The 24,586-nt window shown below is 40.5% G+C and overlaps 2 protein-coding genes across 3 annotated transcripts in view; both read right to left on the bottom strand.

The window, feature by feature from the left end:
- The window catches only part of gtse1 (G-2 and S-phase expressed 1), a gene marked incomplete at its 3' end in the record, with an annotated part of 16,199 nt that extends 5,982 nt beyond the window's left edge, over positions 1-10,217 (bottom strand). The window contains exons 1-6 of the mRNA XM_079256576.1: positions 10,203-10,217; positions 9,024-9,096; positions 8,869-8,926; positions 2,547-3,186; positions 2,304-2,465; positions 1,253-1,391 (exon numbers count right to left, since the gene is read on the bottom strand). Coding sequence (XP_079112702.1) covers positions 1,253-1,391; positions 2,304-2,465; positions 2,547-3,186; positions 8,869-8,926; positions 9,024-9,045 — 1,021 coding nt within the window. The 5' untranslated portion in view covers positions 9,046-9,096; positions 10,203-10,217. The remainder of the gene's footprint in view (positions 1-1,252; positions 1,392-2,303; positions 2,466-2,546; positions 3,187-8,868; positions 8,927-9,023; positions 9,097-10,202) is intronic.
- Positions 10,155-24,586, bottom strand: LOC306762653 (peroxisomal succinyl-coenzyme A thioesterase-like). 2 transcript variants are annotated; one of them, XR_013771506.1, is made up of 12 exons: positions 24,447-24,586; positions 23,770-23,971; positions 23,595-23,694; positions 23,333-23,523; positions 20,362-20,531; positions 18,277-18,396; positions 17,966-18,048; positions 17,085-17,178; positions 15,742-15,822; positions 12,068-12,209; positions 11,769-11,959; positions 10,155-10,260 (listed from the first exon to the last, which is right to left on the bottom strand). XR_013771506.1 is itself a non-coding variant. In XM_079249218.1 (11 exons), the coding sequence occupies exons 2-11, from the start codon at positions 23,963-23,965 to the stop codon at positions 11,823-11,825; spliced, it is 1,314 nt and encodes a 437-aa protein (XP_079105344.1). In that variant the 5' UTR covers positions 23,966-23,971; positions 24,447-24,586; the 3' UTR covers positions 11,152-11,822. The 2 variants fall into 2 exon arrangements, 1 of the variants encoding a protein (XP_079105344.1); XM_079249218.1 differs by lacking the exon at positions 10,155-10,260 and having other exon boundaries at positions 11,152-11,959.

Genomic DNA, 24,586 nt, shown 5'->3' with positions numbered 1-24,586 from the left:
CCCTAAATATACTGCTGTACACACACCTTTACAGTTCCTATTCATCATCCAGAAGCTAAAACTGAGGTACTGGCATTTGAAGTTTTGCTAAATTAAGCTTGATCTTTTTTAGCTGGTTCTATCTGCCTGAATAGATGCAAAATATATATAAATACTAGGGGTGGGACTTTAACGTGTTAATCACGAATTATTTACAGAAAAGGCGTTTAATCTCTCAATGCATTTGTCAATGATATAAAGAACTTCCTGGTACACAGATTAAATGCAGACGGTAGACCTGGAATTTTTCACATCTCTGTTTTAAAGAAAAAGTGACCACCATCAATGCTAGCAACTTTCTCTTGTGATATTGGAGACTTTTTGTGACTAACGTGAAAGCACGTATCGTTTGATCTTTTCCATTAGCAGCAGAAGCAGCTGCTGTGGAAGCCCCTCCCCTGTCCAGAAGAACACACAAGAGGCTTGGTCCTCGCAGCATCCAGCTGCTGTCAGAGCAGGAGGTGATCACCTCGGCTGCATGACCGGGCTAAAGATGCCACTGGTTAAACCCGCCCTGGTTTGCTGTCAGATGTTAAAGCCTTTTAGTGACAAGTGTGGACGAAAACATGAAAAAGTTAAAATAACTAACATGATGTAGACTGTTAATAAGAATAACTGCAGCTGTTAGTTAAAGTTAAAATGACAATAAATGCATGTCTGTTCAGATCAGGGATATTTTCTATTTCACTTTTACTATTTTACAATTAAAAGCTTTTTTTTTTTGCTTTTTTTTTTTTTTTTTGATATTACTGAAGCTTTACTTCAATATATTCATATCTGTGTTTATTATTTCATTTAGTCATCCACTAAAATAGATTTAAATGAAAAACAGTAGCTTTTTGAGGCAATTATTCTTGTGTGATTAAAATGCGATTAATCAAGATTGATTCATTACAAAGCCTGTAATTCATTTTTTTATTGAGTCTCACCTCTAATAAATGTATAAATACATATTCAAGAAAACAAAGCAAAAAAATATATTTATTCATTGAATAATCATTTAAATACACTGAAAGTTCCTTAAGTGAACATGAAAATCTTTCTCTAAAACGGTTTTATCTGCCATACTTTGACATTAGAGGAAAATCTGTGTTAAATTGAAAAAATAACATAAGTAAAATAATATTAGATTTACACACAGGAGAAAATGAGAATGAAAATAAATACATGGAAATATTTGTGATTGCTCTGAACCTGTTCTTGGTTAGCATACCTTTAGCAGGGGATTGAGATATGCTGGAGTTGAAGCTGGACACTGATGATGAAGATGAGGATGTGTTCTTCCTGTCAGTCATCCTCCTGTTCTGAAGGGGTGCAGCTTTAGCACCTGAAACATTCCTCACTCCAACACTCTGTTGGATAAAAAGATCATATCCGCACCGTGTCGGGTGATCATAATGGAGAACACAAGAAATTACTACTAACAATCATTTGACACGCACCGAACCAAAGCAAACATTTCTTTGAGGGCAGAAGTGATAAATCTACATTATAAACTATGAAATCAGTTTAATGTCATATATCATAAACAATTAGTGGCATTTTGGTGAAGTGCCAATGCAGTTCGTGAAATAACTGATTTGTGATTTCTGATTGGTTTGGTGTGTACTGAAGCTCCTGTCAGTTTCAGACCATCCATGTGTTGCAGAATTTATCTGATGAAAAACAAATCTAGAAATCAACTGTGTTCTGTCCAGTTTACAGACAATGCACAGTTGTTGCAAACGAGAGGTCTCGACAGCGTTATTTAGGCATACACAAACAACCTTCGCCTGGCAGCACGCATCAAAACAACTGCTAGCAGGAGATGATAATAATCAAAGCTGAAACAGGCCTTGAAACAGAACATCAGTTTTTGCATGAACTTACTTTCTGAACTACTTTAAACTATGCAGAATATATTTTGTACTATATAAAATAACTTTAAGAAGTAACACATTAAAAATATGCTATGTGTATAATTTCCACTACACATGTAAGAAGCTTTTCACATGACTAAACAATGGATTTATCATCACTTAAAAAAAAAAAAGAAGCAGCTCTGTCTTTGAAGTAGATGCACTCTGTGAGTTTGTTACAACCAAAAGACTCCATTGTGGAAATTTACCAACATGAACAGCAAATTCTAAAAGATTTACTGGAGCAAAGGAACATGTTTAAACTAATTCTTAAAGAGGTGATGTGACAGCTGACAGAAATCCACAAGCAAAGAGACTCTACTGCTTCACATAAGTTGTGTGTTGGTGTTCAGAGAACCGCGTTACCTTGGTGGGTGGAGCCAGAGAGCGTTTTCCTATCAGGCTGGAGTTCAGGGAGGAGTCACTGATGTCAGAGGCCACGCTTGCTGAGTCAGACAGTAAATCCTCGCAGGACTTTGTTCTGCTGGAGGGTCGAGAGGATGGACTCGGCCTCAAAACACCAGTCGCCTGGGAGATGAAGGGTGGAATAGTAAAAATCAACATTTCTTTGTTGGTTTTAACAAAAATAAAAAACAAGTATCTTCATACTTTGCTCAGTGGTTGCAGTCTGGTTTTGTTCGCTCCGCTCTTGCTGGCTGAGCAGGAAGATGCTGGAGCGATCGGTTTGCTCGGCAACACGGTAACAACACCCAACACCGCTTTCCCCCGCAGTGACATCCTCGGCTGAACTCTGGCTCCAGCCACAGGGCTGGAGGTACTGAGTCTGGCTGTGGGAGTGGGGCGGGTGGATGAAGCTGTGCTGGGTCTGCGTCCTCTAAGCAGGTGGCGCTGGACAGCAGGAGGCAGCTGCTTCATGGGACTGTCCTGCACACAGAAGGTCTGTCGTTTGATGGGGCTGAGTGTGCTTGCGGTCTGACCCAGCATATCCAGTTTGGCTCCATTGTCCTGTACAAACTCCTCTTTTGGGATGTCAGTGGTGGTGTGGGTGTTGTTGGCCTCCTCACTGTGTGACTCTTCACTGTGTGACTCTCCACTCTGCAGCTGATTGGCTAGCCTGTGGGCTTCCTGACACACAGCGTCCAGCTGATCCCCAGTCAAAAGGCTCCAGCTCACCTGCACACCCTCACAATGTTCTTCTACCTGAGAGGCTACATTAACGGAAACTATCTTCTCTTTATTGCTGACTGGACCCACAAACACCTCATCTTCATCTTCTTCACCTTTGGAGCTGGAAAAAAAAAACAGACATCTTCAGTGATGTCATGGCTGAGAGGAACACACACGCATTAAAAAATATATATATATATATTCTTTCTGTATTCCCTTACAGCAGAGGAGCTACATGAAGCCCTCAAACATATGCCATGTAAAAAAGCCCCAGGACCGGATGGCTTCCCAGCAGAGTTCTGTCAAGTATTCTGGACAATACTGGCCCCTACGTTTTTCAAAATGGTGACACAAATAAAGGAAAATGGCTACTTACCCCAAAACATGAATTCTGCCAGCATAATTGTACTGTTAAAACCAGGCAAAGACTCCACACTTCCATCTAGCTACAGACCCATATCACTGATAAATGCAGACCTTAAAATAATCTGCAAAGCTTTAGCTGCAAGGTTAGAGAAAGTAACTCCACTCATTATACACCCTGATCAAACAGGCTTAATAAAAGGCAGATATTCCTCTGTTAACATGCGCAGGCTAATCAATATAATAGATTACTCTACCATCAATAACCTGGAAACAACAATAGTTTCTCTGGATGCAGAGAAGGCTTTTGATAGAGTAAATTGGAAATTCTTATTGGCTACTTTAAATAGATTTGGCTTTGGACCTTCCTTTCTTGACTGGATCAAAATCTTATACAGCTCCCCTAATGCGAGAGTCACGACGAACGATCAAACCTCTCCAAGTTTATAAAGGGCATCCAGTCCAAAAAGATAATTCATAAAATAAGCCTTTATGCCAATGATATTTTACTATTCCTCCAAAACTCACAAACATCATTATCTGAAACAATATCACTAATTAATAAATTCTCATCACTATCTGACTACTCTATTAATTGGTCTAAGAGCACAGTCCTACCAATTAACTGCAGGTTTCGAAATCCATCCAACACTAATTTACAATCAGGTAACATTAGATACTTAGGCATAAATATTCCCCTCAGGCTCTCAGAACTGATAAAATGTAATTACACTAACCTTAAGACAATAGAAGATGATCTCACTCGCTGGAAGTCACTCCCCATTTCACTTATGGGGAGAGTTGCTACGATAAAAATGATGGTTCTACCCAAAATCAATTACCTGTTCTCCATGATTCCTATGAAACCTCCCTCCACCTGGTTCAAATCACTAGAATCATACACTTCCCAATTTCTCTGGAAGAATAAACCACCCCGGATTAGTTTAAAAACATTACAAAAACCTAAAGATCGGGGAGGCTTAGACTTGCCTAACTTTCAACATTATTTCTTAGCAAATAGGCTGCAATATATCTTAAAATGGCTTAAACCGAGTCCATTAGATGAACCATGGATAGACTTAGAACAAACATTCTGTGACAATGTGGAAATCTCTAATCTTCCATTCTTCAGCTTCAGTGTAAAAAAGTTAAAGTGCTTCAAAAGCGTCAACATTAGCGCCGCTCTGACAGCTTTGTGGGAATTTCTTAAAAAACCCAATTCATCAATAATCCCATGTAAACTCACACCTATCTGGAACAACCCTGACATTCTTCTAAACAAAAATATGATCAACTTTAAACAATGGATTAATAAAGGAATTAATTATTTAGAGCATATTATCCTTAACAGAAGAATTTTATCTTTTAACACTCTATCATCACAATATGGAAATAATAGTAGCAGATTTCTAGAATATCAGCAACTCAAATCCATTATACTTACGAAATCCCCCCTTCATCAAATAGACTTTGAACTTCCTCCCACAGTAGCAGAATTTATGGAACTTCGTAGCCCAAAGTTACTTTCAAAAATATACAGGTCGATGTCAAAAATAGATGATTCAAATTCCTTGCCAACTTCCAAATGGGAGGCAGACCTATCTATCAGTCTCAGTCAACCTTTTTGGCTGCAAATATGTCTAAATGCTTTTAATATGACAGACAATTCAAATCTACAACTCATCCAATACAAAATTCTTCATAGAACACATTACACAGGACAAACAATGTTCAAGATGGGTCTAAATCACTCAGAGATCTGCACACAGTGCACATACAACGCAGTAGATAATTATTTACATGCTCTATGGCTCTGTGCACCTGTTCAAAATTTTTGGAATAAGGTTTGTGGGGAATTATCAACATGGCTCAGATGCAGCATTCCTGCATGCCCCAAGCTTTGCTTACTGGGAGACCTTAGTGACATCAACATGGACCCCAACAACACACACATTATCCTTGTGGCCCTATGTATAGCAAAAAAAAAAAAACTATCCTATTAAACTGGAAGTCCAAAAGAAGTCTAAGTATTAATCACTACAAAAATCTCCTGGTGGAACACATAAGTCTCGAGATCACATCTGCTTCCATCAAAAATGAATCGCCCACTGCTCGCTCTCCCTGGACCCTGCTAATTAATCACATCACTTAGTGGGAAGGGGGGCTGGGACCTTGGCGGCTCTGGGGGGTGGATTGGGGGGGCTTGGGGTCCTCGGAGCGGGGCGGCTCTCGGGCCGGGGTCTGGGCAGGTCATTGCTTTGGGCGCTGCTCGCCTGGCCGGCTTGGAGCTCTGTTGGCCCGGGGGCTGGGGTTGCTTGGGGGCGGGCCGGGGGGCAGTCGGGAGTTCGGGGCGGTCGGGGGTTGGCCTGGGCTGGGTGGCCGGGTTGCTGTGGTGCAGGCTGCATGGGGGGCCGGGTCCCCCGGGTTTCGGGGCTGCCTCCCGTGCAGGCCAGGCCCGTGATGGGGGGGCGGAGGGGATCCTCCCTCTGGCTCTGTCTCCTCCGTCGGCAGCAGTCTTGGCGTTGCTGGTGGCACCGGGCCCCGGACCTGGATGGATGTCTGGGTGGGAACCGGGGACTCTCCGGCCCCTGGAGTGTTGGCGCTGGGCCGCCAGGGATGGGGGGACAACCGGGTTGCTGCCTCCTGCGACGCCTGGTGGGCTGGGACTTGCCCTTCTGCCCTGGGGCTGTCCCGGTGAGGTGGGGGCACCTACTGCGGCCAGCTGAGGAGTTGGTCGCCCAGGGGAGGAGTCCTTCTCCCATGGTTGTGCCCCTCCCCATGCCCCCCTCCTCTTCCGCCACCCGACATCATACATACAGCATATAGGGCACGGTGGGGCGGGTGAAGTCGGTGGTCCCGGGAACCCCTAGGGGCATTTTCCAATGGACCCCGGCGGCCACCTGCCCCACTAAATGTTAATTGCAACATAGACACCAATATACATTTAGGGTTTCGAGGAGACAGGCGCCTTGGCCATGGGGGGTGGACAGGAGCTACAGCGGTGGCCCTTGCCCATCCCCTCCCATTTACTCACAACTTAGACACTATTACATTTACACAAGCAGCACACACACTTAACACACACACACAGACACTCACATAAACAAGGGAATGCTGGGGAGGGTGGGTCTGGTTGTCTGGCAGCAGCTGGTCCCACCACCCCAGGGCCACCCCTTTTTTTACTTGCACTACAACCACGACCCACCCATGCACACACTACAGGGGCGGGCGGATGGGGGGGGCAGGGGTCTTCCTATGCCCCCTCTTCGTGGGGAGCACTCGGGGTACGGGGGTGGGCCTGGTGCTGGGGACGGGGTGCTGCGGGGGGCCCTCTGTCCTGGGCGATGCCTGGGCCGCATGAGGGGGCAGGCAGGGTCTCTGGTTGGCTGCATAAGTGTGTGTGTGTGTGTGTGTGTGTGTGTGTGTGTGTGTGTGTGTGAGAATGTGGAGAGTTCAGGTCTGGGGCCTGCAGTCCTCCGGCTCCAGCTGTCGCTGGGGTGGGGGGGGGGATTTGGAGGGAGAGGGAGGGTTGAATGGGAGGAGATGTGTGGGAGGGAGGGAGAGGGGTGTGTGGATTGGGAGGGAGGGGTGGGGTGGGAGTGTTGGGGACAGTAGGGCTTGGGAGGGAGAGGGATGGGGAGGGTGCTGGTGAGGGGGAATAAGAAGCAGCGGGAGGGTTGTGGGGAGGAATTGTTGGGGGGATGGTCTACGGACGTGTCCTTGTCCTTGGGGATCCCGCCCATGGTATCGATGGTTTTGCTCTGGGCGGGCGGGGCCAGCTGGGTCTTGGCCAGGGGGAACGGGTGGTCCTGGGGGCTGTGGGCTGCCGGCTCTCTGTGCGGCCCGCGCTTCAGCGCCCGCCGGGCCGGCTTGCCATCGCCCTGTGCTACCCGGTGCCCCTGCCTCGTTGCGCCGGGTGGCGCCTGCCTGGAGGCTTCCACTGCTCTGGGCTCGGCAGACGGAGGCTCTCTCTGCTTTGCCTGCCCGGGCTCTGTGCACGGTGGGCTTGCCGGGCCCTGGGGGCCTTGGCTTCCTCCCCTACGCCTCGGGTCGTGGTCGTGCTCCCCTACAAGCACTCAGCTGATCTTTGATTGCATGATCACAGGTTGAACACTCACACGTGCACGCCCACAAAGCGCTCATCTTCCCATCTGCTTTCTACTAAATGTTGCTGATGACTCTCTGTAGGTATGTTTAATAACGGTTGGTATTGTAATTGTTATTTTATTAATTCATTTACTTTTTTTTACTTTTATTTTTCATTTTTTGTCTGTTTTTGAATATTGTCACTATCTTACTTTTGTCTTGTATTTTTTTTAGTACTTTATATTGTTTTGCAAATACTGTAACTTTAGCAGCTTAGACACACCTTTCTTTTCTGTCTCTCTTTTTCCTCCTTTCATTTCCTCTTTTTTTTCCCTCTTTCCCTGCCAGGTCCAGCTTGGCCATATCAAGAATGACGATGATTGCAAAATGATAAAAGAAAAAAATAAAAATAAAATAATTATCATAATAAAAATATTCAGATTATCAAGGGCAGCTATATACATGAGATGTCTCCCTTGACAGAGTAAATCTGTCTGGCAAAAATATGGCACGCAGATTGCTGTTCTGTATGCTGAGATGCTGGACAGGACAGGTTAAAAAAGAAAAAAAAAAATTCAAACTTTTGTACAAACTTTTGAGCCAGCTGTTGTGAATACATGTCTGTAAATCTCAATGAGACCTGTACACCTGTTCACATGTATTTTGACTCTTCAGGAGTATAAACCAGTTGCCACAGGTTTATAGGTCCCATCCCACACCCCCCACACACAGTACACAGTACACAGTAAAGAGCACAGTAAATAGTCATATATATGGATATTAGTACTGTTTTAAATATGTAAATCACAATGTAGGCAAGTATATAGGATAAACAACCCTGTTTTGTTTAAAAAAAAAAAAAAAAAAAAAAAAAAAAAAAAGCTGAATTCAAAGTTGAGTAGGATAACCCTTTATCCATCTAATCGCCTCAAAATAAACAGATTCAAGTTACCATTGTTTAATTCCATGTGAATGTTTTAATTCTGCAGTCACTGGGCCATAGATCAGTAATTTATACAGATTTGATCTTTTAGTTTCAACCAAGTAAAGGTGGGAAAACGTGCACCATTAATGCTTGATTCAGTTGATATTATAATGTTATAATTCTGCTTTAAAACACACAGTAAAATGAGGACCAATTAAGCCTTAATAAAGATTTTGGCATTTAATTCTTGATGGGAACTCGAACTGACAAGTGGAAGGACAGAAGCTCATGAATGGCTGTTTTTATCTGATCAATTACATTTTAAATGCCAGACTGCAGAGACAGCTTGGCATTAGATGAAGAATCACTGTTGTTGTCAATTATTATTCCTGCGCTGATAGGTTTGGTAAACAATCACGCAAGTTTTACCTGGCAGGTGAAAGCGAAACATCGAAGTCAAACTTCTCATCTTGCAGAAAGAACAGATCTGCACAAGAACAAAACGACACAAGCATATTTTATAAACCACTGAACAGAAACATGACGACAAGGTATCATTGCAAAATGGTGCTACATAAATTTACCACTGTTAGCTTGTGAATCCATCCCGGAATTTGCTTCTCTCTCTGGGAAGAAACAGACCGATCCCGATCAGATCTGCAACAATAAATAAATAAATAATAATAATAATAATAAATTATGATAAAAACACTTAACATAAACACAAGAGTTGGAATTTTGCCTCCGATGTAACAACCTCAACAATTGTAACCCTGGTGATGACTTTATACACCATGCTAACTACGTGTTAGCCGACTAACCCGTTATCATTCCAGCTACGTCGAACCGTAGCGGACACGTGCTTTAAATCAATAAACTAATACAACACTTAACAAAAGCTAGACTATTATTAAGTCTTTACTTAATGGCACAAACCTTTAGCTCTTTTCAAATCTAATTTCAGCCCTGCATTCAGAGTGTGAAACGAACACACACCTCACAAACAATTCAAATCTGCTGCAGTGATGGTCATGTGACCGAAATTCAACCAGCGATTGGATGAAAGTCTGTCACGCCGCTCACGCCTTGTTTCGTTGGTAGATTTATGGGATTTGTAGTCCAAATCAAGTCCAAACGCCTTGCTTATGTTGCTTTGAATTTAAAAAATGAACATTTTTAAAGCATTATCCTTAACAATTATTGAAGTTCATGGTTGTGTTACTTAGAGACCAATAACTGCTGATTTAAATTGATGACATAAAATGAAAATATGGTATTATATTTAAACATTCAGTACTGCATTACAGACTGGGGACAAGATGCCCAAAATGTAAAGTTCATAGAATGTACCTGAAAATTATTGAGTCTGACCATGATTGCATGAAAGCTGGGACATTCTCCAGCTCCTTTCTAACCTTGATCATAACAAAGTGCAGCTAGCATCTGGCCCATAAGCACATTTCTTTCAGTATTATGGAAAAATGCAACGATTGTTGCACTTTTATTTCTTCCTGTCAAAGCAGATGCTCCAAACATCCTTAATTGTGCAGTTTCCTGTTTAGCCAGTTCTTTATAATGTCATGTGGTGCTCATCCTCTTTCTTTGTGCTTCTAACTGTTAACCAGTATACTGTAAGTATTGTTTAATTCTCACTTTTATGAATGAGGTTCTGATAATTCAATGTCATAAAACAGGAGAACTGAATTCAGCGTGTACAGGTATATTTTGGGTTATTAGAATCTTGTTTCAGATCACACACTGACATGTTTCCACTAAAGTGGCTTCTGAGTCTTCTGTTCCTGCCAGCAGTTTCAACTTTAGCTGAAAAAGAGGTAAAACACACATTTGAGTTATATAAAATGACATTAAAAATAGAATGAAAAGATAATCAATTCTGTAGCAAACGGCAATGACAGTGTTATTATAAACTTGTTTGATCTCTTTTATGTGTTTTGTTCCTTTAAGTAGAAAGACACCGCATTTTGACTGTTTTGGAGAAAAATCTGTTTTTCTTTCTCCAATTTGTCTTTTTATGCAAAAAAAAGTAGTAAGTTTACAATTTTTTAAGCCAATAAAATTGATAGTGCTTGACATTTTTTAATGAACAAACAATAATGTAAATCAATTATTATGCCAGATCACAATAAAAATCAACTTTTCATTGGTAAGTTATCTCGTCTAAATATTACTAATAACTCAACATTTCTATTAAAGATCTTAGCAGCAAATGTGGACAAAGATTCACAACTAATTTTATCAGGCAAATATTTAATATGTTGCCGGGTCTATTTTGTGTGCAATTAAACAAAAGTCAAATTTAATGACAGCATTGTGGCATAATGGTTAGCACTGTGGCCTCACAGCCTGGAGGTTGCTGGTTCAATCCTTGGCTGTGGGGGGGGCTCAGTCTGTGGCCTTTCCATGTGGAGTATGCATGTTCTCTATAGAAACTCTGGCTTCTTGGTTAAATGAAGTGTGAGGTTGTTTGTCTCTCTGTGTGGTCCTGTGACAACCCTGTGCCTCATTCAGAGGCAGCTGGGATAGAAGCACCCTCAATTGGGCCAAGTGGTAAGAAAAATGAATGTACATCAAAGTAACTGTTCAGAACTAAGTATATAAGTTTTAAAAAAAAATTATTCCCTCCTGGACAAATTAATAAGGATTAGAATGAGAATTAATAAGACTTTGACAACTTTAAAGAGGACTGAAGGAATCAACAAAGATATAGATAAGATATTTTGGTTGTGTATGTGTATTTAAGCAGTCTCAGCAGGTGTGTTGGAGCAGGGATACACTGAAAGCCTGTAGGACTCCGGCACCCTCTGGGACTGAGTTGAATAGCCCTGCCTTACTGAAACAGTACATGACTCCAGGACTACGGTGGGCCTGCAAAAACTGCTTAGAAAGGAAAAGTTTGTTAACTTTTTCCAGTACTGATACTAAATGCATCTGTGGAAAACAAACCCACAATGATCCCACAGAGCTGATCTTTGTCCAGGGGTTCTGACTTGTCAGAGCTCTTTAAAGGGCAAGAAAAGTACCCCCAGTCACAATGGATTATTTCTGTATTTCCAACATGGCTTAAGTCACACCTGCTGATGTGCAGCTGCATTTTTTAAAATAATCACCTTACTTTATTTAAAGTGTTAATAAAATCATGTTACAGTTTGACAAAAAAATGTTTAAAAAAGAACAGATTTCCTGAACACACACGAGAGGGATGATATATTTGGTCCACAGAAAACGTGCCAGTATTCTGATTAATAATTAATCAACAAGTCGTTTATCTTCATCTCGATCACTGTAGAAGTGCATCGGCTGTGATTCACTCCAGATTGTCGATGGGATAAAATCATCTCAGCTCTGCAGCTCTGCCATCATGATTACAGGTGGGAAAGCGAAGTTGCACCAGCGTTCGTGCCGCCGTACAGGTTCTCCCTCAGAAAGATTAACACCTTCCTCCAGGAGTCCTCCTGCGCAAGAGCATGTTCAGGTGTCTGCCCGCCCCACAAAGCCATCACTGCAAACAACAGTAGAAGAACAGTTTAGGCGTCTGTGCCGGAGATTTAACGTCTAAACATCCCAAAAATGCTTCTGAGAGAGTTTTATAGTCTGGAAGTGATTGTACCCTTCTGACGTGTGTAGAGTGTTCTGTAAGAGCTGGCCCGGGCATGCGGTGTGTACGGGGGCTCAATCAGGTGGCCTGCTTTTGGGTATGACAGGATGGTCAGCAGGTGGCTGTTTCCTGCTCGCTCCATCATCTCTTTCATCTGGAAAACAGAGACAATCGTCAGACATTTTCATGGTAAGACGCCTTCAGGGTGGAGTCTCTCCATCAGTTATCAGTCTTTAAGTAGAAAAATGGACCCAAAGGATTTCAGAGCAATGTCACAGGGACTGCTATGGTTGTCATTTAACCTCAATATTTCCAAAACACCTGAGAGGATTCAGTAATATAAACTGCTGAAATATAAGCAATAAAGACTGATATCCTGCTGTCATTCAAAGCTCAGAGCTTTCGGTACATATTGACATGAAGCATCACACAGTTGCTGCTAGGGTGACCAGATCTTCTCTAACTAAATGTGGGACAAAGACTGAAAATGTGGGACAATGTGAGATTCCACTCTGCCATAACAAAGTTAAAAAAAAAAGCGTTCTATTCGGATCTTTGGTAATAAAATTACTATTCAAACATAACAAATCTGTGATTATAAACAATCCCTCTAAGTAGCGCGTTTTTTGTGACGCAGATTTTTTGTGCCATTTCACGTCATATTCCCCACCGTGTGACACGGAAAAATTACTTTGACAAACACTCTCACAGTCTCCTCCAACAGGTTTAACCTAGGAATATATGCTTTCCCAGTATTTGTTATAACAACACGTTCTGTTCTTCTTCACTGCGGTCGTCTCCCTGTCCTCCATGATCAATCAGTGCTTTTTTTTTTTGCTTTTTTTTTCCGTTAGTGGGTACACCGGCCCATCCTTGATGTGCATTAAGTCCCGCCTCCTAGTTTGATTTACATGAGTGTAACTCAAATCAGCAGGTGGTGTGATGTGAAAGCCGTCAAATCTTTTACCACACACAATTAGTAAAAGGCAGTTTTGTTTTGTTTAGTTTTCTTTTCGTTCACAAAAGTGAAGACTGGTCGTAACAATGCGGGACAGCGCCCCGTTTTGTAGGACGTGTGAAAATAGAAACGCGGGACTATCCCGCACAACGCATGACATCTGGTCAACCTAGTTGCTGCAGATTTATCGGCTGCACATTCATGATGAGAATCATGAATGTCGCTCCACCATATCTCAAATGTGCTCTGGTGGATTGATCTGGTGACTGTGGAGGCCACTGGAGTACAGTGGCCGCTTTCTTCAACATAACAATGTTGAAGAACATTATGTTCGAGATATTTGAGCTCCGTGACATGGTGCATTATCCTGCAGAAGATGCTGCACTGTGCTCATAAAGAGATGGACATGGTCAGCAATACTCAGGCAGACTGTGAAGTTTAAACCATGCCATGCTGGTACTAAGAGGCCTAAAATGTACCAAGAAAATATCCCCTACATCATTACACTACTAGCAGCCTGAACTGTTAAAACAAGAAATAAGCTATATCTGTGGAAAACATGGGAAAATTGAGAGATGGTTAGGGGTATCTCCCCTGTAAGGTGGAGTATAAGTAGGACTGTATTAGATACCTGAGACATAAAACTGCAAGATGCAATGCCTTCTTTAAAGCAGAACCCAAACAAGTCTCGCAAACAAAGGAGGACTGTCTTCCAGCAGTTTGTGGTCTTTCTACTTGGTGTGTATCTTTTTCTCACCAGAATAAGATGGGTCTTGTTTGAATGGAGGCTTCTGGCTGCAAAGAAAATCACAGCAAAAGGCCATTCCTGCTTTGTATTTATGCCAGGTTGCACTTAAAATGTCATTTTAATTACAACCGATCGAAGGATTGGAGTGTGTAAAGCTCCATCCTTTTTGGTCAGATTGGTTAGATTTGTACCCCAAAAGAATACCCCAAAAATATTAGAATAGGACCAGTCAGATATTAGGGTGTCCTTCCCAGTTTTTGAGTGTAGAACACAAAAAAAATCTGTCACCTTTTGGTAGAAATTAGGCTTAATTGTCAAGTAATCTGTGTTTTTCTCTCTACTGTATCGGATGTGTGTTTTTTTACATTTACTCTGTTATTTTGATGCGATCATATCTGTTTAAGAATGTGATGTTCTGGACTCTGTCCTTGACTGTCATGATGGCCTGATAAGGCCTGACTTTGTATATATCAGGCAGCATTCCATCAGGTCTGCAGAGGACTCCTCAGGACTGCTGTGTGGCTCCTACTGACCGCCGCAATTTACATCTGAATGAAAAACTTGTTTGCAACTTTTACTTGACTTCTCATGGTGGTGGACTGTGTTTGCAGATCAGCTCAATTTTCAGGGTTCACGTGCAGACTGGACTCTCCTCTCAGTTCTATGTAAGACCTGCAATTTCATATTAATTTATCTAGTTAAGTGAAGCCTGGACAGCTTGTCAGTCTAGGGCAGGGCAATTTTAGAAACATATATTTTGATATTAACTAAAAAGTAAAAATAATTTAAAAAAAAAAGAAAAAAGCAATGCAATATTTTTTAAATACAGTATTTTAACTCTACAAACATTTGCTATGATTCCTTTTGTGTTTATTGGTGATATTTTGAATTTATCATGATTTATGATTTATTTTAATGTATTCCATAAATCATTAATAAAATATATAATCATAATTATTTTATGTAAATCTTCTAGAAAACATAGCTTTATCGGTTTCTTTTCCTATTTATCGCAAAGGCAAACTTGCGTAATTACATTATGTTCAATTATATCATATATTTATTTATTCTCCAGTGAGTGGAAACGTATTGGATGACTCACTAAAATTCACTGAAGTGGTGTTTTAACAAAAATACCGTCCTCATTCATGCATATGCAAGAAAAGCTTAAAGGGGTCCTATTATGGTATTTGGAGTTCTCTGAGCTTTCTACAGTTTTTCTACAGTTTCTACTGTTTTTATCACCTAAACGCATGTTTGAGTTTGAGTTCCAGCACGCTCTCCGTTCGGTTTCCATGGCGACGAAAAACGCGTTGTTTTAGAGAGTTTTTTCTACTTGGAAATCCTTGTGACGTCCCGGGGGATAAGGTTCGGTGATTGGTTACCTTCTACTGGTTAACAAGGGCATGTACAAATACATCAGGCGGGTGGAAAACGTCGGATAAAGTTATTTCCAACGATGGCTGGTGAGTTTACCAAAGAGAGACATCCTGCTGCATTCGTTGCTGTGGGTTGTGGGGGAGGCGGAGCTTAATGCGGAAGAGTCTCAATCCACTCGTTTTGCCCACAGGCTGATCTGACAGCCTACGGAGAGGGTCGGTCTGAAGTAAATAAAGCAATTTGTGACAATAACTCGATCAATCCCAGTCCTTCTGGTCTCAGAAATTAAAATAATTTAGCCTGAAATGCACATAATAGTTCCACTTTAATGGTTTAGGCTTAACACCATATTTCTCTTATTCTTTTTAATAAACATAAAGACTGTTTGAGTTCATTTAAAGTTCTGGTCAGTCTGACCTGATAATTAGGGAGCAGATTCCCCGTCATCCACAGTTTGTTTTTTCTTGGCTTCCCAGAAAGGATCTTCAGTGACAACAGAGTGCTAAATTTCTCTCCTAGTCTAAACACAGAGCTTCACAGGCCAATGTGATGTTTTAAGCAGCTGCAGTCGGTATTCTCCAGCACATTCAGTGAACTCACATCCATTGCAGACTCGTAGGTACACCAGTTCTGATCGTCTTCTCCCACGACTAGAAGCAGCGGACACTGGAGACGTCCCACCTGCAGACACATACAGTCAGCATCATCACCTGTTGCTGCTTCAAATATTGACCAATAAAACTCAAATTCATTATAATTCTATTTTTATCCACCGTTTCTTTTCTCTTTAATGTAAAAATCCATGTAGGTTCAGTCGGCACCCAGGCATTATGTTTTAGAAAAGCCTCAGCTACATGATTGTGAGTCTCAAATAAAATAAAAATGGATGTATTAATAGATATATCAACATGAGAGAAAAGAAACCAAAACAGAATTTATGACGATCAGTTTTTTAAAGCAATAACACACAGATCAACAGCGACAAAACCTTTTTGCATCTGCATATCAGTCTCCCAAGTCTTGGCTTACAAGAGGAAAAATATTGGCGTTGTCTACGGATACATGAAGTTTTGAAATTCGGAATTAATAAATTGGAATTAAATAATTTGAAGGATAGTATTCTGCTTTGGGTTTACATGAAAATAATTCCAAATTGACAAAAAACCAAACGTTTATTCGTCTTTACTTAATTCCACTTTAGATTTGGAGGTTGGGAAGGGTTCTGATTGGACACAAGATCGAATGTGACATACTTGCGTCTACAGAAAATAAGCAAAGTATAAAAAAATGACCGGAGATGGGAGGCAGAACATCATGCATAACGTGTGTCGTCAGGACAGGATGAGGTAATGAGCATTTGCAGAACGACTGGAATTAACTTAGAGCAGACTGAGGATTTACATGGTAGAGGAATTAACCCAAACAGATCTAAAAATGGGAATAAACCAGTCACTGACTTCAGAAGTTTAATTAGGAATTATCATTTACATTTGTTTAAATGGTCATTTTTCATCTGTTTAAATTTATTCAGAATTAAAAGTCAGATGTAAATGTGGCCACTCAAACATACCCACAACAGAAACTAGTGTCATATTTACACATTTCTTCTGGGTTTTTTTGGTTGTTTAAAATGTCTGGTTGGTTGAAGGTTTGACAGGAAGTGGCTTCATCAGGGTCAAAATCCTTCTGTCACCCTGAACTTCAAGCTGGGGCCTCGTCATTTTCATTAAGTTTACTTCTTTGCTTTTTCACATGAAATATATGACTGATCAGTTATTGAAAGTCAAATATTTTTGGATTCAATCCTTTTTGACACATTCTCTCTAAATGGAGATGATGCATTTAAACTACTGTAGAACAAAATGCTTTTAAAACTGTGATTACAAAGAAAAAAGAAAAACAAAACTAAAATTAAAAACAACTTTTGCTCTGATTGTACTCACATCCACTTTGGTAGAGGGGTCAGAGGGAATGGGAAGCAGCAGATCTCGCCAAATCATCTCGTTTTCATCAGAGAAGCGAGTCTTCCCAGAGTTTCTGCTGGACAATAAAAAAATCAAATTAAAAAGGCAACAAAAAGTCAGCAGTGGTCTATGCATTTACAAGACAAGATTACTTTAAAACCTTTGAGAGGTTTTTCGGTTTTAAACCATGCCACTGCACTTTTAAGGGTTTGAAATAATCTTCTAACTCTGGCATTTCTGCTGCTCTCTACCAGCAAGCCGACTGACCGCAGAGGCAACATGTCTGCCATGTAAGCGGTGGAAAAAGGCAGAAATGTTGGTGCTTGTTGCAGTTTTGTGTGTTGTTTTCATCATTTAGTTTTCTTCATTAAAACTGACTGAATGTTTGGTGGTTCTGAGCAAGTCTGCAGCTGTTTAATGACCAAGCTCTGTCGTACTGAGAAGCAGCTTATTTCTGCTCGAGGTGACAGTAAGTTGATCCACACTTAGACAAAACTAAAAGTGTTTCTGTTAAAGGTCCCGGACTCTGGACGGGTCTGAAGATACATGTAGCACAGACTGAATCAAGACATTTATTTCTTTCCATGCATTGGAATTTGTTTTACACTGGTTTTTATCTGTTTTATGTGTTTATTTTAGTATGTAAAGCATTTGGGCTGCATAAGGAGCTGGAAATGTCCCATATGATTAAACTTGTTTTCAACCTTGATCCTTTCTTATTCTGACTGATGACTCAACTCTGACTTCCTCAAAACAAATTCATCTCCTCCTCCCCTCATCTCTCTAATCACATTTTTAGGGATTTGTGATTCACTTCAGCTTCATGAGAAAAGAATTTAACTGAAAACAGATCATCTCACGTATTAAAGTAACCCAGTATTTGTTCCAAAGATCCGTCAATGGGCTGCACGTGACTCCCGCTGATACAGATAGCACATCTGAGCTGGAAACACATGAAACACAAAACATTTTAGACACTGATCAACAGAGAGATAAAAAAAAAAAACAATCTTATCAAGTGTCACCCTGGTTAAAAGACTCCTAGACTAAACTAGAATAGAATAGAATAACTACCCAAAACTCAGAACCAGCAAGCAAATGTACAAATATCCACAAATGTCCTACTTTCTTTAAAAAAAAAAAAAAAGAAGTAGTAAACAGTGTGTGTTACCTTCACTACTTCTGAATAGACCGCCATTTTGAGGGTTATGCTGGTGCCTAAAGAAAGACCCAACATGCCGATCCTGCTGCCGATGACCTGAGGATGCTTCTCCAGGCATTTGTAGGCTGACTGTTGGACAAAAAAAAAAAAAAAAACATGCCAGAAAACAAATTACACAATATCTGATGTGATGTAAATGAGACACCAGCCTATTTAAATCTGAAAATAATTTACAAAACACAGCCGTTCCTCCATTGTTAACTTCCTCTGGATTTTGTATGACTGAGAGATTGTAAGATTTTCTTTGTTCACTGAAACTTTAACAACCTTTCACATTAGTAAGATTAGCCAGCCTTTCTTTCATTCAAACATTCAAACAGTGGCTTTTCCAATCTGTTGCCCGTATCGTTGAGCTGCTGCAGGAGATGTCTGCAAATGTATTCATTTTTAACACATTTTTAATGTTTATTCTGCACTTTTCTTTCATTTTTAACATAAAGCACTTTGAGTTGTTTTGTACATTTCACATTTTCTGTTTAGAGATAAAAGCATACTGAGACTAAAGCAACAGAAAACACTTTATGGTCTGAGCGAACCAGGATCAACCAGGGTGAATAAATCTCTGAACCATTTTTATGGGTTTACAGACACATAATAACATACACTCATAGTTATAAACTTAGAGTCTCACATTAACTGGTTAACATTTAATCATGAATTTATCTATATTTTCTAGTCAAGAATCATATGCGGTCTTGATTTCAGGCTAAATATTTAGCATTTAAACAGTTTAATCATCATTTCCATTCTGATGAAATGTGCTTTTGCCCCTCTCTAATGTCAACAGCCATTTTTGTAAAGTCCTTTTCAGGATGTTTTCCGTTAATGATAAAAAGGTAAAAAGTTAGTTTTAAGGTCAAACTTCAGCTTTCCTTACAATATCCAATCTAAAATAATGCAGCCTATTCTAAGCATAAAGCCAATGATCCACATGCTACTCATCTCTTCACTGTTATTACTGTTGTTATAACACTTGTTAGAAGTGCAATAATGCACCAACTTGAGACGAGTATCTCTGATGGAATTAGACTTCACAACTTTCTGGTATCTATATACATGGATATCTAAAAATATGGATGTATTTTTTCAAATTTCTTTTACATGATTTTAACAATTTTAAGCTCAATCTACAGGATGTAGCACGACTGAGCTCAGGTAGAAAATATGAATATTTAGTTGCTTTTTGTGGTTTGCTATAAACAGAAGTGATTGTGTATTGTGATATAATTTATCCACTGAACTGACACTATCATCATCATCAGAGCAAACCACACAAACAATATGTCATCACTGTGGGACAAAAACTCTGGGAGCGAGCAAAGAGCACCAAAGAGAAAAAAATTGTAAATCGTGTTTTACTTTTGCTCATTTGTGGTAAAATTTTAATGCCAGCTCTTAAAAAACTTGATGTGTTTTCTTCTGACTCTGCCTTTGTTTGACATGAATCAGGAAGTTCCTGCAAGTTTCCATGGAGACGAGGGAGGTTTTATAGTGAAGGGTTCCCTCTTCCTATGACTGGCTTCATGTCTTCTGGATCCTCCTCCTGAACCCTCGAGGCTTCTGACTCACCACTGATAGAGGTTTTGAACATTGACATGAGCCGATGGCTTTCAGAGAAATTTACTGCCTAACACCTCAATTAAACATCAGTAAAACTTCTTTAACTTTTTTAACTCTTTAACTTTAACATTTTCTATTGTGTTTCAAGTGAAATTACTATGACAGAGTAACATATTTCTTCATTCAGATATTTTTGTATCTCACATGTCGCAGCTTTCCTTTCAGACTAAGATTACACATCCAGCCCATGCAGTTGGGAAGATATATTTTATTTTAGGGATTTCATTTCAGGCAGGAGACATAAAGAAGTGGTAACTTTAATCAATGTTAATAGCAAATCTACTAAATTATGACTGGTTAGAAGCTCTGCTCCATCACTACAGCTTATTTTCTTTTAGCCTGTAAATAAATTTATTTGATTTCAAGCCAAAAAGGAGTCACTAAGACACTAATTAACAAGTGGATCGCATTCACCTCAAAGTATTGGTTTCCCACCACCTTCCCGGTTTCCAGGGTAAATTTACAGGTCAGGTAGTCGAGGGCCATGGTGGCGATTCCATGAGAAGCCAGCAGCGCCGCGCGGTACTCCACCAACTGTCCTCCACCCCCCCACAGGTCCAGGAGACCAGGGAACGGTCCAGGTCCTTTAAAGAAGTCATTACAACAAAAACCAGCTTTACATTTTCATGATAATATTCGGTGGCTCAGCTTTCACACTTTTCTCAGAAAACCTCGATGTGTTTCTGACAACCGTCGCTTGTAGCTCAAAGCGTATTATCTTAAAAATATATACTGTATATAAAGGACTTAAGGTTTACAAATACAAGCCTGTTTATTTGTTTATAGCATTAATTCTAGCTTTAGTTTCTTTTGTCACAAATTTTCCAGTGGTTCCCTCTGTTCATTCTCCCTAATTAAACATTTGCTCTGTCAGATTTCTCCTTTTGCTTTAGCAGATTGTTGGTTTGCATCTCAGAAAGAACAACCAATCAAAAGGTACGAAGTAGAAGCAGCTCTGGCAAAAACATCTCAGGAAAGAGGATTTTTTTGGCTGGTGCTTCTTTCCCTTTTAGGCTCAGCGTCCTGATCGGTGATTTAACTCTGAGCAGCACCAACACTGAGCTTGCAGTGTTACTGGATTCCAACAAGATGAAAATAATTCATCACTGATTAGAGATTTGTTCTTCACCGAGAAAAATAGGCTTTACGTTGTAAAATAGCATTTTATCGGTACCCTTCCTGGACTGGTCTTCCTCTGTTTTCCCCGTATGACCCCATCGCTCCTCAACAACTTGGTCCTCCCCTCCTCAGAGAGTTAAATGACTTTGTTTTACCTTTCTAAAATGACTCAAATTTAAAGAATTTAATTACACTTCTATGAGAGCAATTTATAAAATTTTAGCACCATATCGATTCTGCATCAGACAGCAGTTTAATTTATCACTGCATAAATGTAGTAACATGGTCAGGAGTGTGATCCAAAACAGTCCCTCATTTACCAACGCTGAACCCTACTTATGCACAGATTCATTTGTTGGAACATTTTCACATATTTTCTTCATCTGAAATATGTTCAAACCACCATTAAAATTAGAGATTTTAATTGTTTTTTATTGTTTCTGGAAGCTCCATTCCAAGTAGCTTTTAGCTTCAAAAGTTAAACCTATTACGTAACAATAAAACCTTTGTGTATTTATTGTGCTTTAAGTCTAGATTTCTGTTTGCTTTGACAATATGCTCTGTTGTTATCAGTTTAAGAACAGGCTTTAAGATGTAAGCTAGTTGTTAGATGATGTGATGTGGATTTATAGCTACTGTGTCTTTCTTTTCCTACATTTCCACTGTGTTGCTTTGCTCCATGTTAAACTAGTAATGGGTTTGCTTTGCTGGTTTAAGGCCTACTGAAGCCTCGCTGTTTAGCATGTTTATGCTTAAAACCTGTTGTAACACACAAAACAAATCAGGGCTGACAGTCAGTTAGCCTTGATTACACTTGCTCAGCCATTAGTCAACACAGATAACAAGTTAACCACTGTGACCTGATTAAATTAAGTTTGTGTTTTGAGTACATTTATATCAAAGCTTTTTGTCACTGCTGCCCCAAGTCCACCTAAACAAACCTGGAAGGTCCACAAAAGATGATGAAAGCCAGAGCAAAGGTCAGGTCAGTGAGGATGCAATAAAGGGAACGGATTGTAAAAAAAAAAAAAAAAAAAAAAAAAAAAAAAAAAGGATATATGGTCAAACAAATAAAAGAGGAAAGACTTCTACCATCAGATTCCAGAGTCTGAGATGATAAGTCTGTCTTCAGATAAGTCTTAGACAAAGACACCACTTCATTTGACCTTTTAACTAAGATGTCATCAGCTCCATACATACCTGGACACAAGTTTCCTTCATTTTAGCTGACTGCTAAGAGACCAAAAGTAGTTTGGCAATTGACTTTAAAGATATTTTCCTGGGCTTCATGAGCTTTCCGCCCATGCAGCAATCATGCAGACCACTCTGTTTCATAGTCACTAATCTGCCATAATGGCTCCTAAACCAGTAGTTTTTCATAAGGACTTGACCTCATGTGGTCAAGGTTCCTCAAAAAGAAAACAGTGGAATTGCCGTTTGTATATACAACTAATTGGAAACCAACATCACCAACATGAGGCTTTCATCTCAAAACATTTCCTACATCCATGCTCAGTACCTGTGTTTCCCTCGTGCCACGTTACGGACAACAAAAGTTGCGTTACTCTCATATCATTTGTAGATTAACTCAACTGACTGTAAAAATCAACACACACGTCAAAAAGTTATTTAATAATCTCACTTTTTTTTCTCCCACTACAAACACTCTGCACGCCGAAGAGCCAGCGTGATACCAGAAGCTTTTTAAGTCCAGTAGTCCAGAACTGCAGCATCTTAGCTACAGAACCACAAAGTAAACAGATGAATCTTTTCAAAAACATCTAATATTTCGTCATCTCTGAGGATGAGGATGAGCTCACACTGCCACAGCCTCTAATTTGTGCGATAAAAAAGAAAATGTGTCCGCAAACTATAAAGTTTTGCTTTTAGAATTTATTTTCTGAGATTTTTAACTTTTTGTTGTATATTTTAACAACTCTCCTCGGCATGCTGCCTACATGGCTGATCATCTGTTTCTGCTTTTCAACACATAAATGCAGCCGAACTCAGTAACAGGAGAGTAATCCCAACCCAACTGGAAGGCCACTCCTCATTTTTTCTAATGTCATATCATATTTGAAATTTATTGAGAGGATAGCCCGTTGAGATGCAACATCTCGTTTTCGAGGGGGTCCTCAACACAGACAGACAGATACAGATAACCATACAATCCTTACTTAGACAAAACCACAGAATTCACACTAGACAAAAGCTCCAAGGAAAGTCCAGGGAGTCCATATCTCCCTGGACTTTCCTCTAGCTCTACCTGGGGGCAGAAAGAGGGTTGCAGTGAGTCCGTCTTCTGTTACAGGGATCCTGCGGACGCCGGGAGCCATGTACCAACGCTCCACCATCACACTGGCCAGCAGAACCTGATCAACAAATCCCTCTGTGAGGTGACCCTGGTACACAGAGACCACCACCACCATAGGAGTCTGGACGTTCTTCTTCCTCATCCTGCGGACAATGGGAGGATTAGCTGTGATAATATCAGACCATACTGACTGGTAGCGGCACAACTGACTGACCTGAGTCCAGGTTTGCTGCCTGGAACTGGCTTTAGGCTCCACAGTAAACCCATCGGTTCAACTCCTGAGTATGATCCACCAACACTGCAGTCTTCTGACACTGAAAAGCAGAGAACATAAACATCCCAACGCAGCACGACTTTCCCTTTCCACATCCCGGTTCTGACATGCGTACCATTTACGGTCCCGGTGGCATCAGCAGTGTAGTGAGCGAAGGACTGCCACTTGTGGCCATCTTCACACTCATGGAAGGCATGGACAGTCAGCTGTAGACCGGGAAGAGCGTTCTGGACCAGAACCAAAAACTTCTCATCCATTAGTCCTCTGGATGGCCGGACCGACAGCTTCACACAACAGTGCTTCCTGTCCATCCTGAACTGTTGCAGGATGAAATACAAGAATCATAAACATGTCCATACACAGTATTCATATAGCTTCTGCTACAATCTCTGAGGTTCAGCATCCTCTGTCTAATTCAAAACAGTCCTGTTGTGTAATATGGATAAAGTCTAGTTAATCTAATCAATTAAATTATCATTTTCTCATGTATTTGTTTTTTCTCAGCAAGCCAAGATCCTTACACACTGTGTCACACTGGAGATAAATCCAATACGGACACAAACTGTAACTTGATACTTGTAGACTCTTTATAATGACGAACATTTCTTTGGTAAACTACAAACTTCAGTCATTACACCGAGACACGTACGATTACTTCTTCACTGACTCTACCTGTTTACATGCTAACGGTATATTTACTACAAATACAGCCCATGTAAAGTTAATAACATGTACAACACGACATGCAATTTGCTAAAAGTTCACTATTCCTTGCAGTACGCGGATATGTACCTCAGACAGCAGAACTTCTCTGATTTAGACAATCAGTAGAATTAATAGAAAATCGGTCTTTGTCTCCAGCGGTGTTAAACTCTGCAGAAAAGTCGTGAGTCCAGAGCAGCAGAGGTTACAGGACAGCGGAACATGGCTAA

This window comes from Telmatherina bonti, assembly GCF_933228915.1.
Source record: "Telmatherina bonti genome assembly, chromosome: 2".
NCBI lineage: Eukaryota > Metazoa > Chordata > Actinopteri > Atheriniformes > Telmatherinidae > Telmatherina > Telmatherina bonti.
The sequence above is the reverse complement of the archived record's forward strand: the minus strand, read 5'-3'. Positions and strand labels throughout refer to the sequence as shown.